The 13,353-nt window shown below is 40.1% G+C and overlaps 1 protein-coding gene across 5 annotated transcripts in view; it reads right to left on the bottom strand.

Annotated features, from left to right (window-relative positions):
* dst (dystonin) overlaps positions 1–13,353 on the bottom strand; it is a 536,191-nt gene that overhangs the window by 290,107 nt on the left and 232,731 nt on the right. For all 5 annotated transcript variants that reach the window (XM_048596444.1, XM_048596445.1, XM_048596443.1 and 2 more), the window contains 8 exons: positions 12,583–12,711; positions 9,821–9,898; positions 9,543–9,704; positions 8,863–8,967; positions 8,609–8,704; positions 8,383–8,508; positions 6,652–6,804; positions 4,026–4,180 (listed from right to left, as the gene is read on the bottom strand). In XM_048596444.1, coding sequence (XP_048452401.1) covers positions 4,026–4,180; positions 6,652–6,804; positions 8,383–8,508; positions 8,609–8,704; positions 8,863–8,967; positions 9,543–9,704; positions 9,821–9,898; positions 12,583–12,711 — 1,004 coding nt within the window. The remainder of the gene's footprint in view (positions 1–4,025; positions 4,181–6,651; positions 6,805–8,382; positions 8,509–8,608; positions 8,705–8,862; positions 8,968–9,542; positions 9,705–9,820; positions 9,899–12,582; positions 12,712–13,353) is intronic.

Here is a 13,353-nt window from a genome sequence, read left to right as displayed (position 1 = left end):
AGTGGCAGATATTTAAGGAGGCAATTCATGACTCTCCGCAAAAATACATTCCAGTAAGGAAGAAATATTCTAAGAGCAGGATAAGCCAACCATGGCTAACCAAGCAAGTTAAGGAAAGTATTAAGTTGAAAGAAAAAGCAGATTAAGGAGGTGAAAGTCAGGATAGCCCCAAGGCATGGAATAAATTCAGAATCCAGTAAAGGAGGACAAGAAAGATAATAGAGAGAAGACAAACTATGAGGGCAAACTAGCAAGGAATATAAAAACTGACAATAAGAGCGTCTTTAAATATATAAAAAGGAAGACAAGTGTCAAAGTGGACGTACGCCCCGTAGATAATGAATCTGGTGAGATAGTTTTGGGAAACAATGAAATGGCAAAGGAATTAAACAGATATTTTGCATCAGTCTTTATGGTGAAAGATACTTCAAAATCCCATTAATATTAAAGAATATGGAGAGGAATTAAGTACCATCACCATCACTAGAGAAATAATATTACATAAATTAATGGGGCTAAAGGCAGATAAGTTTCCTGGCAGCTTGTATCCTGGAATCCTAAAAGTGGTAGCTATAGAGACAGATGAATTGGTTGTAAATTTTCCAACAGACCTTGGATTCTGGAAAAGTATCAGTGGACTGGAAAACTACCAAAGTGACACCCCTATTCAAAAAGAACGGTAGGCAAAAAGCAGATAACTATAGGCATATTAGCCTAACATTGTTGGAAAAATATTGGAATTAATTATTTCGGAAGTAATAGCAGCACATTTGAAAAATCATAATCCAACCAAGCAGAGTCAGCATTGCTTCATGAAAGGGAAATCAAGTCTGACTAATTCATTAGAGATTCTGAGGAAATGTCAACCAGATTGGATAGAAGAGAACCAGTAGATGTGTTGTATTTGGATTTCCAGAAGGCATTCGACAAGGTACCTCACAAAAGGTTACGTTATAAGATAAGGGCCCATGGTGTTGGACGTAGCATTTTGGCATGGTTAGAGAATTCCTAATGGTAGGAAATAGCGAGTGGGGATAAGGGGTTCTTTTTTAGGTTGGCAACCTGTAACCATTGGGGTTCCACAGATATCAGTGCTGGGACTGCAGTGCTGGCAGTAATATATATTACCAAGTTGGAGGAAAGAAGCAAATATACTGTAGCCAAATTTGCAGAAGACACAAAAATAGGGGGAAAGGCGGGTTCTGAGAAGGATACAAATCGTTTACAGAGAGATATTTGGCAAATGAAGTACAATGTGGGAAAATGTGAAGTTGTTCATTTTGGAAGGGAGAACAAAAGAACGGTGTTATTTAAATGGAGAAAAACTGCAGAAAGCTGCAAGACAGAGGGACTTGGGGTAGTTGTGCATGAAACACAGAAAGCTAGCACATAGATGCAGCTGATGATCAGGAAGGCTAATGGAACGTTGGCCCTTATTTCAAGAGTGTTGGGTATAAGAATCAGGAAGTCTTAATGTACAAAATGCTAATGAGACCACATCTGGAGTACTGCAAGCAGTTTTGGTCTCTTTATTTAAGGAAACATATCATTTCATTGGAGGCAGTTCACAGAAGGTTCACTAGGATGATGCCTTGTATGGAGTGACGGTCTAATGTACAAAGATTAAACATGCTTGGGACTCCATTCATTGAAATTTGGAAGAATGAAAGATGATCTCATTGAAACATATAGGATTCTTAAGGGGCTTCACATGGTAAATGCAGAGAGGATGTTTCCCCTCATGGGAGAGTCTAGGACCAGAGGGCGTAGTCTCAGAATAAAGGCTGAGATAAGGAGGAATTTCTTCTTTCAGAAGATTGAGTCTTTAGAACTCCTTGCCACAGAAAGCTGTGGGGGCAGAGTCCTTGTGTATATTTAAGGCTGAGATAGATAGATTCTTGATCAGTAGGAGAATCAAAGCTGTAATCAGGGAATAGGCAGGAAAGTGGATGTGAGGAGTATCAGATCAGCCATGATCTTACTGAATGGCAGAAGCAAGCTTGAGGGGTTGAAAAGCCTAATCTTGTTCCTATTTCTTATGGTTTTATCATCATCATATCATAGCGTATGATCTGATAGCATTAAGGTGTCAGACTCTAAATTAACCGGGGTACTTGAAGCATGACATGCTAAATGAAATAAGCTAGTGTTTGTAACCAAATAGCTCAATATTACCTGTATTTATATATACCATCAATAGGTGCAATAAACATCTATTGAATCTTTCAGTACTATGGTATTCATGTCTAGCTCTTACAATGTGGATGCTAATGCAAGTATTGCTTCATCAGATACAAATACCCTACTGGAGGCAGAATCCTATATCAGTTGCAGTGGCAGATCAATTACAGTTAGAAATATGGGGAGGGCTTGAGTATTTTACTGAAGCTGTTTAAATAAAGTAGCAAGCTGCCTTTACCAACAAGTACAGATATGATGGTTAGCCTTTGTTTACTTTTGGGGAGGCTGGGATAAGGTGGAGCAGTGGTACTCATGGGAGTTCATTCCTACTGCTTCAGACTCCACAAAGACAATTTACTATTCACCTCTTTAGGATTTTTTCCCAATAAAGCAGGTGGATATTGTGTAGGCTGCAGCTCTAACTCTAATTCTGCCTTAAACTCGAATGCCAATTGCAGTTTATGTTTAAGAACCAAAACACCTGCAACTACTCAGCAGCTTAGCCATCTAAACGGAGATATTTTTAATCATGCTGATCGGACAGGCCCCTTCATATTGGCAGCAGGAGATATATGGGTTCATTTTAATATGAATAACTACCTCATTTTGAAAACAAATTCTGCCTGCCTAATGCTTATTTAAGTTGTCAAAAATGCCCATATGTGTCACCCCCTCCCCTAATGGTCTACATACTTATACAGCTCAAATGCACATGACTCTTGTGGCACACTGTCCCTATTCCTTAGCCAGGAGGTCCAGGTTCCAGTCCCACTTCCTCCAGAGGTATGTCATAACATCTCTGAACAGGTTGATTTGAATATACCTGCGAGCCAAACTCAGCCCCACCAGATCATCTTCTGATTCTACATCATATTCCTTCACTTTGATGCTGTCCTCCAGCAAAATGACTTGGTTCTTCATCAAGGTTGCTCACTTCATGGAACTAAAATGTGTGTCAGCCAATGGGTGGGAGGTGGTCAGGGTGATCAACCGCTCTGTATTTGATGGGATCATCCCATGCTGTTTTTTAAAAAAACCTAATTGTTCCATGTCCTAGAGCATTTCCTCCCAGCATATTCGAATACCTCTTCAAGCTTTGGTATTTATTGTCTGGGCGCATCAGCGACCTCAACATACATCTACCTGGAGTTTGACTGAAGCCAAGCATGGGAGACAAGCGCTGAAGCATAGGCTCAGCTGGGACTCAAGGAATTCTCACTTAAATTGCAGAAGACAAGGCAAAAGCCTCTGGTCTAAGGGAAGTTGTTGACAGGAGCCTGGAAGTCCCAAGCAAGTGTGTAATAAACTAACTGCACAGCCCTGAGGTTGCTCAAGATTTCAGATTGAGCCCTGGGGTGTGGAGTAGGGGTAAATCCAGCCAGCAGCAGGCCTGAGTCAGCAGAGGGTGGCTCCTTAATGCAGCAGCTGGTACACACCCGCAGTCTAGTTAGCATTCCCCACTCTGCAGATCTCCATGCACAGCCCTCCATGTAAACTGTCCCCTATTTTTTAAGCCCTGAAAATTGATCACCCTTGTGGCACAGTGGCACTTGCAGGAGGATTTACAGCAGACAAATTCTATTTAAAGCAGACTATTTGAAAAGCATATCTACAACCTGCCCAAACAGAACTTTTGATCAAGACCAGAGTAAGGTCTCTTATTGAACGGAGGACTATTTCCACAACAAAAGACTCAGTTGAGGATGGTTACACTTTGTGTCATTTGCATCAATTCAGGCTCCAGGAGTAATTGATTTTCCAATCATCTTCCGTCTGGCTGTGAATTGAACAGTCATTATATGCAGCCATATAAAAGTAGAGGCAGACACATGCCTCCTTATTACCTGCTGGCCATCTCAATGGCTTCTTTGTTTGGTGGAGGAACTGAAAAGCAAACTGAAGGAACCATGGCCTCATTGCCTGTAGGACTGATAACCTTCCACTTGGCTCGGTGTGAGTTGTTCTCCAGTACACATTCATCATCTTTGTAGATCGTTATCTGTTAAAAGAAAGAAATTGGTGCAGAGATTTTAACACCATCTCCTCTCACAAATCCATGTTGCTAAAATCAACAACTGGTATCTACATTGCAACTTACAACTCGTAATAAACATGTCCCAAGATGCTGCACAAAAGCATTATCAAACAAAATTTGATTCTGAGCAACATCGGGGGATATTTGGACAAGTGATCTAAAACTTAGTCGTGGACGTAAGGCTTTAAGACATGTCTTGAAGAGGTGTAGCAGAGCTGAGTGGTATAGGCAACGAATTTCAGAGCTTGGCTCTGGGTAGTAATGGCATGGCCACCAATTGTGGAACATGTAAAAAATTTGAGAAAGTTCAGGAGTGTAGAATTTGAGGTTGCAGGGATCTCAGTGAGTTGTGGTGCTGAAGGACATCAGAGAAAGTGATGCCATAATGGATTTTGCAAAAAAAAAGTTGGTAGTTTTGAAACTGAGCTAATGTAAATCAGCAAGCGCAGAAGTGGTAAATGGGTCACGGTGTGTTGAGAGCGTTTGGCAGCATCAGATCGTGCCAACATCTTGTGGTTTCATCACAATTGCCCCTCTCCCAGATCCTTTCCAGCCAATCAGAAAGCAGTTTTCATTACATGATTGGACAATTCTGGACTGTTGATAAAATAGCCTATTGCCCCATGTCCAATGTTTTGATAATTAATAAGCAAAACTGTACAAAAGTAAATGGGGGAAAGAAAAAGTATCCTTTTAAAGTGACTATGATTTTTGTGCTGAATTGTCTATCAGGCCCCTGCAGAGGTGGGAACCCTGCATAAAAAAATGCTCCTGGCGTAGAAATCAAAATAAATAAAAAACATCCTTTCAAAGGATATCAGAGAGTAACAAAGCAAATTCAATAGTAACTTTCAAAATGTATTAAATAAATAATTGTAAGGTAAAACATACAAGGCTATGAGAAGAGGGCAGTGGAGTAGAACCAAGCTCTTTCAAAGAGCCAGCATAAGTGGAATGGGCTAAATGGCCTCCTCCTGTGCTGTACGATTCACTAAAGAACAGCACAGAAACAGGCAATTCAACTCAATTGAATCACATTGATGATGCTTCCTTCCACACAATCTAATCTTACACCTTCAATGTAATCTTTTATTCCTTTCTATTTCATGGACTTAATCTTAAATGTATCTTTATGAGATGCGGTTGAGAGTTTACACATTCTCAACACTCTCTTGATAAAAGGGTTTCTCCTGAATTACTTCCTTGGATTTACTAGTGGCTGTTTTAGGTTTACAGTGGTTTGGCCACCCCTACAGTCGAAACACCTTCACATCGAGCAAATCGAATCCCCTATAACTTTGAAGACCTCGATCATATCACCCCAAGCCTTCTCTTCTGCAAAGTGCCCCAACCTGTTCATTTATCCCTGATAGTTATACCCTCTTGTAACACATTGCAACTTGGTGTTGTATTCTGTCAGTGCAAAAATAAACTGTACTGCTGTGTAATAATTGCTGTAATTTACGGCAAACAAAAAGAGGCGAGATTGTTGTAGGTCATTTGATCCCAGCAACTCTCAGTATTTAAGGTAGATCATGAAAGCCTAGACTTGACAGCATATTCAATTAGTTTTTGTTTGTCTAAGTCAATTCACAAGTGTATCTATTGTATTTTAATCACAACCCAATGAAAGCTTACAAACCAAATTACAGGTTTGAGATTTCCAAAAGGATGTTTTGTTTTACTCAGTACAAGACTAAACAGGTTTTTAATCTTGAAATTCCTTCCCAGAAACTGAGAACTCCTGTCTGGTTTTGCTCTGTACATGAAAAGATGGGTAACATTATCTATAAATTCAATGTAACTATTGTATTTTTAAAATCATAATGTCATTCAATCAATAACTCTCAAAAACCTTGGGGAAAGATTTTAAATTATTCTCAATTTATTAGAAGTTCATGAACAGCGATAGATATTTCCTGACTGTTCATCGCAAACAAAGAATAAATCCCCAAAGATGTTTCAGGACACTGGTTAGAGATTAAAGGCATATGGTTTAAAAAAAAGAAAATAAAAGGTCAGAAACAGATAAGGGGTTCTTCCAGCAGTCAAGCCATTTTAGTTAGCAGATTTACGGAACTCAGCTTCATGTCTGGAATTAGTGAGATTACCAATTTAACACCATGGCCCCTGCACTATGCTATCTATTCCTAATAGCCATTTTAATAATGATATTTCTGTGCTGTAACAGAAATGAGCCATTCAGTCCAGCTGGCCCATGCTGCTGCTTTTTCTTCATGAGCTCCTCCCATCCCGCTTCACCTAGCCTCATCACTATAACCTCTGATTCCTTTATTTCTCGTGTTTATCTAGTTCACCATTTTATGGAGAAAGAGGTTTCTCCTGAAAATCCCATTGACTTTATTGGTGGCTTTCTTATACTTATGGCTTCTAAATTTAAAAATGAACAGCTCACTGGGTACTTGATTTCAAACCTCAATTTGTTTGTAGTCACAGATGGCTTTGATGGGGATGGAGATCCTTATGGGATTTTCGGGATTCCTGGGTTTGAGTTGCACGATGCTCTTTGCCCGACTCATGAGGCCTGCTACGTTACTCCTGTACTGGAGGAGTTGTTCCTTCTCATCCTAAAATACATTAAAAAGAGTAGAATGTTCTTCAAACAAGTTGGACCTTTCACAAAAATAACCCAATTCAACTCCAATGAACACCTTACACAATTGCCTGTGCCAGTTCTTACAGCATATACTTTACAGTGCAAACATTGGTTAAGTGCTTTTTCTAGGCTTTGTACAAAAAAAGAGGGTCACCAGCACTGCACGATTGAACAGATAGACTGTCCATCATGCCTTGTGACAAAAACTAGACTAGTAACAAGCTCAGTGCATGGGAATACATGCAACTACATGACATGAATGCAGTTTCCTTCACACATTTCGTCTTCAGTCTCCTCATCTATTGGAATTATTTGCTTTCTCTAATGAGAGATCAGGTGAGAGAAAGGCACCAGAGAGGCAAGGCTGCACGAGCTGTAGCTGTAATATGAATTCTACATGCAGTGGGAACAGCAAAACTTCAAGCATAAAGGAAGTCCTTATTGTCCAGTTATAGAAAGCAGATGTGGGAAACCCCGAAGCAAAATGGTTTATCATGCAAGGGTGTTTCACAAAAAGCAGAGGGAGTTGCAGGGTTGCACTAGTGTCTTTCTTCACCACTCTCAACCAAAACTTAAGAAATAGGGTTTAAAGTTAATGTAAGAACTTTGGAGCAGCTTGTTTATTAGATTTATGAAGCACATTAAACAGGGAAATCAAGGTACTCCAAAGGATCCTACAGTTTAACCAGCATTCTATATATAAAGCTCATAAACCATTATTTTAAAATGGCTCAGACAAATCGAGAGAATGATCCAACTCTTATTTGCCAATTTAAAACACAAGCTCTCACTTCACTGCAAAAGTCTACAATTATTTGCTGTTGCCCTGTCCCTCACTTGAAATCAGCAAGGAACTATTTCAGAAACATAGGAATTGCTAGGCAAAGAAATCTGCTCTTCATCTGGTTCACTTTCTGCTATTCTAATAGTCACTTGATACTGTGATAATATAGTTATTGTAGTCACAGTGACCAATCTTCGTCACTGAGTCTACAACAGACCCAGATATGAGCAGAGACCTCTGGATCCAGAGATAGAGAGATTTGCAAACCACTGGTCCAAACTGACCTGATTCTCCCAAGCCTGGATCTCACAGCCATATCTCAAATTACTCACACTCTGCAACTAAATTACTGAAAGAAATCTATCTAGTTTGCACTTGAATTAATTCACATTAATGGGTTCACCCTGTTCCCCTTGGCAGCATGTTCCACAGATTAGCCAATTGCTCAATGAAACACTCACCTGCAGATTAGTTTTGAATTAATCCTGACTGAATGCAGGTTGTGCCCTCTGGATCCTCCATTCTGAAGGTGGTGAAACTACTGGTCATGGACGGTATTTACCTAGTCCTTTTAGAATTGTAATAACATCTGCGACCACCTCGTATTGGTATATTTGTTGTTTATGCTGTTAATGCATTCACTCTGAAGCACCCTTCATTACACATAAATTCTACTTAAAAACCTGCTGGGGATAATCTTTTGCTGCCATTAATTCCCATTTCTATATTTTAAAACCTGCTGTCCTGCGTCAGTCTGAATTTTACCATGGAATCCTGAACCAGGTCCTCCAGTCTCACTAGGCTGCTGGATTTGTCACAACTGTACTTCCTCTTTATTGTTTCCTGCAGGTTCCTCAAGTAATCCATGGATTCTTTGGCGTCATTGTAAAACTAGACGTGGCAAAAGAAATGAAAAGGCATGAGGTCATTAAGAGAGGCCACACACAACATTCTACAAAGAGTTTTCTACCAATGTGAATAGAACACATACCTCAAAATAGGCTGTGTTTTCTTTCAGGTGTCTTTCAACGCAGTAGCAGAGCTGTAGGATCCAACTCCACTGTGTTTGCATGGCTGCTTTAAAAGCCTGAGGAAAGAAAACATGAGAACTCCAGTCTCACCTCTGAAAGGGATTAAAACAGGCACCATTACCAAGTTTCACCCATAATGCAGCACAGCAGCAAAACAAACAGGCTAGTTAGAACCTTGCAAGCGGATCACACTGGAGTAAGTTGTTACGATTACCTCGATGGTGGATCGAGCAGGATGACGACTTAGGAGGAGCTGATCTGCCATCTCCTGCACTGATCTCATGAGGACGTCCTTATCCTCGAGCTGTCGCATCAATTCCTGTCACAAACAGGAACAGCAAGAAAACAAAAAATAAGTATCCAGAAACTGAAGCCAGAAGGGAAAACCCTTCCCCTTAAGCATCTGAATGACAGCGGATATTGTAAACCAATTATCTAATTCTATTTTCACGTGTTGGAAGTTATCAATTCAGAAGGCAGTACTCTTACAGCAAAATTGTGGAGTGAAGTCTTGACTCCAGAGGGAGTACTGGAACGTCAGGGCTGTCACCTTTCAAAAGGAACATCAAACTGAAGTACTACCTGCCTTCGCAAGTGAACATAAAATAAGTCCATACATTATGTTGACAGGAGGTCTTTCCAGTGTCCTGGCTAATGTTTATCCCACTATTAATAACAAATTGCAGTATTTGGGATTTTGTTCTGTGTTAACTGGCAGCTGTATCTCCTATATTAGGACATGTGTGATGAAGTATGTTGTGACCTCCTGAGATTACAAAAGACAAGTATCTTCTATTACTTTTACATGAGACTGATTAGGGATTTTTACCACCTTTTTTTGTAGCATGTGCCACAAATATGACTGCAAGCTCATAATCCACAACTGTTACATACAGCATGATATTCTTTCTTTCTCAACATGCTGGAGTTCCTGTCGCTCCAGTCATAAGCAACTTCCTCCTCCTCCTTCTCGTTCAGCCAGATGAGCTCGTTAGTGGCTCTGGTCACAAAAGTTTGCAGGTCGTCAAGGTGAGAGGCTCGATCCTGGGAAGCAGCCTTCAGATTTTTAAAGTAGAAAATGAAAAATTAAATGTGCAATTAAAATGAGTTATTCTGAATACAAGTATAACAGCTCAACAGGCTTGGAGAAGGAAGTAACCACAAAATCTCACCAAAAGCTTGATGTACTGACTCTCTAGGGTGCTCAACTTCTCTGAATAGCTTTCACATAGAGGTGGGCTCATTTGTCCCTATTTAAACAAAAACATCTTCATGTTATAACTGAAAAACAAATGAGATTTAATTCAGCAAATGAAAACTATATTTCACTCAGTCAAGAAAGCACACCAACACCTCGACTTCCTCAGAAGGCTAAGAAAACTCAGTACATTCACAATGACTCTTAACAATTTTTACAGATGCACCATAGAAAGCATCCTATCTGGATGTATCACAGCTTGGTATTGTAACTACTCTGCCCAAGACCGCAAGAAATTACAGAGTTGTGAACACAGCCCAGTGCATCACAAAAACTAGCCTTCCTTCCATTGGTTCAGTCTACACTTTGCACTGCCTCAGGAAAGCAGCTAACATAATCAAAGACCCTCCCACGCTGGTTATACTCTCTTCCATCTCTTTTCCTTGGGCAGAATATACAAAAGTTTGAAAACATGTACCAACAGATTCAAGAACCGCTTCTGCCCTACTGTTATCAGACTTTTGAATGGACCTCTCGTAAATTAGAGTTGATGTTTCTCTGTAGCTGTAACACCATATTCTGCATTCTGTTCTATGACCCTGAAGTACTTATGTAAGGTATAATTTGTCTGGTTAGCATGCAAAACAACACTTTTCACTGCGTCTCAGTACACGTGACAATAAAAAATCAAATCTAATCAAATCAAAATCATTCCCTGACCAAATCCTCACAGTCACTAGATGGACAGGTAGAACATATAACTGAAATGGCTAATAGAATGCTGGTCTATATTTTAAGAGGTGTGGAATAGAAATGGTACTGTTATATCACAGGTATAGCTGCATCTGAAGCAATTGCTCTCACCTACAGACATTGCGACTCACACTGGTGCTGTATAGTGGGAAAGCAGATTTACTCCCAGAATAATGTCAGGTCTAAATGTTTACATTATGAGAAAATATTATAAAGACCGGGCTTGTATTCTCCTGCATACAGAATGTGAACAGATGATCTAATTGAGGTGTTTAGGGTGATTAAAGGAACTGATAAGTTAGATAGAAAGAAACTACTTCCTGTTTGGAGAGTCCAGAACAAGAGCACATTATCTTGAATTAGAGCTTGTCATTCAGGGATGACAGGGTGCAGTTCTTCACATAGAGGGTGGTGTCAAATAACAAAACAGAAATTGATCAGGTTTCATAATGAATAATAAAACAAAAAACTGTAGATACTGGAGATCTGAAACGCAAAGAAATAGAGATTTCTGGAGAAACTAAGGGTCTGGAGAGAGAAAACCAAGTTCTTCAGAATTCGAAGTGGTCACTGGACTTGAAACGTTAACTTTATTTTCTCTCTACAAATGCTGTCAAACATGCTGAGTTTCTTCAGTAATTTCTCCTTTTGATCAGTTTTTGTAAGGCATTAGACATTAAAAAGTTATGGGCCCAAGACAGGAGGATGGAGTTAAGACACAGATCAGCCATGACCTATTTAAATAACAGGCTGAATGGTTTACCCTCTAGAGGTCTCCCTCTAATCCTAGAAGAATCACACCTCCACCAAAGCGAGCAGAAGAGCAGACTCTGGAGACCAATCTGCAGACCCTACCTTCTGTTTGGCTGCAGGTGCATGAGCTCAGAAACAAGAGTTAGTCATCAAGCTGAGGTAAAGGTGGAAAGCAAAACAGAATTACCTAGAATGTGTGGGACAGGCTCAACTGCTCCATGCCGTTGTTTATTACCCACAACAAATATCTCCCATCCTAATCAATCAAACCCACCCTCATTCCTTGATCCCTCACATATTTATCCAGCTTCCTTCAAATGCATCTGCACCATTCTCCTCAACTGTAAAGTGACAGGGAGATTCCACTTGGAATTTACCAGAATTGTTTGGACACAAATTTCTGCTGACTTCCTTCTTGGATTTACTAGTTAGGATGTTATATTGATCACTGTCCCAGTTTAAATCCACCACAACCAGAAACATTTTATGTCCCTCCACCCTGTCAAACCCTTACATAACTGCTACTGGATCATCAATCAGTTTCCTCTTTTCTACAGAAAAAGGGCCCAACCTGTTAAAGACTTCCTGACATTCTTCCTGAGAGATGCACCTTCTCTGCATTTGTTACATTGTATTTTTTCTGCTACCTTGATGCATTTTATATGGTACGATCTGCCTGTATAGCATGCAAAAACAACACTTTTCACTTTATCTTGGCACATTTGACAATGATAAATCAAACTCAAAGTCAAATTATAATTATCAATCAAACTGTGAATAAAATGACAAAAAGCTCCCACCCAGAAAACAAAATGAAAATATTAAACTATGCTTCCAAATGGGGGCCAGGCGCTGTATAAATAGCTAGATTTTGGAATGATCTTCTTGCTTCATTAAGGTGGCACAATACTTAATGATGAGCACAGTAAGGTGCAACAATAACATTTCTTAACCACCTGAAGAGTCTCATATTCCACAGAATCACATCATAAAATGTTGCTGCACATAAGCATGCCATTCAGCCACCATGCTCCTCTGAACATGCTATCCAATTAAACCAATTTCACCGATCTGCCTTCTTTCCCCAACTTTATGTCCCATAATCCTTCATTCAGATAAAATCCACACAGCTATGAAAACACCTGTAGGAAATGGACCAACATTAGACACGACAAAGTCCAGTTCACTGCAAGTGATTCAAAAATGTCTGCTGATTCCCAGGTTAGTTACCTCAGCAGCTTTGGCTTCTTTGATGCTTGATTCAAAGTCTTCAATTGCTCTGTGGACATTTTTGTGATTTTCCAAGTGACTCTCGATGCTTGGCAAGTCAGAGCCCCACTCAGCACGATCAAGCTGCACCTGATTTAAACAAAAATAACCTCTTAAATCAATGTCGTTAAAATCAATTCACAGCAGAGCAGGAGGACTTTTGGCCCATCAGGTGAGTGGGGGTCTCCTTTTGCTGGACCACCATTACCAATTCTTACTCCCACTGCCTCACTGCAGCCAAGATAGTGTGATGCAGGTGCAGATTTTAGACAATGTTCTGACATATGATGTGGTGAGATTTGTTTGTTGATTCTAGTTTTTTAAAACTAAAATCACAATTCCTGCTGTCTAAAAAGGAAAAAGGTTTCAGCTATCTGAAACTGTACGGAGAAAGGGTTCTCCACGAAGTCAGACAAGAACATATGCTCCTGTTGAATTCAGTAATTTGCAGGTGAATGACTTAGCACCAGACAGAGACCTGATGGGCAACAAGAGAAATTGAATCAGAGATAGGAGGAACTGCAGATGCTGGAGAATCCGAGACAAGGTGCAGGGCTGATTAAACACAGCAGGCCAAGCAGCATCATAGGAGTAGAAAGGCTGACGTTTCGGGCCTAGACCCTTCTTCGGAAATGGGGGAGGGGAAGGGGGTTCTGAAATAAATAGGGAGAGAGTGGGAGGCGGATAGAAGAGGGATAGAGGAGAGGATAGGTGGAGAGGAAACAAACAGGT

The sequence above is a fragment of the Rhincodon typus genome, chromosome 5, assembly GCF_021869965.1.
Source record: "Rhincodon typus isolate 14 chromosome 5, sRhiTyp1.1, whole genome shotgun sequence".
Taxonomy (NCBI): domain Eukaryota; kingdom Metazoa; phylum Chordata; class Chondrichthyes; order Orectolobiformes; family Rhincodontidae; genus Rhincodon; species Rhincodon typus.
This window is presented reverse-complemented; position numbering and strand designations above follow the sequence as displayed.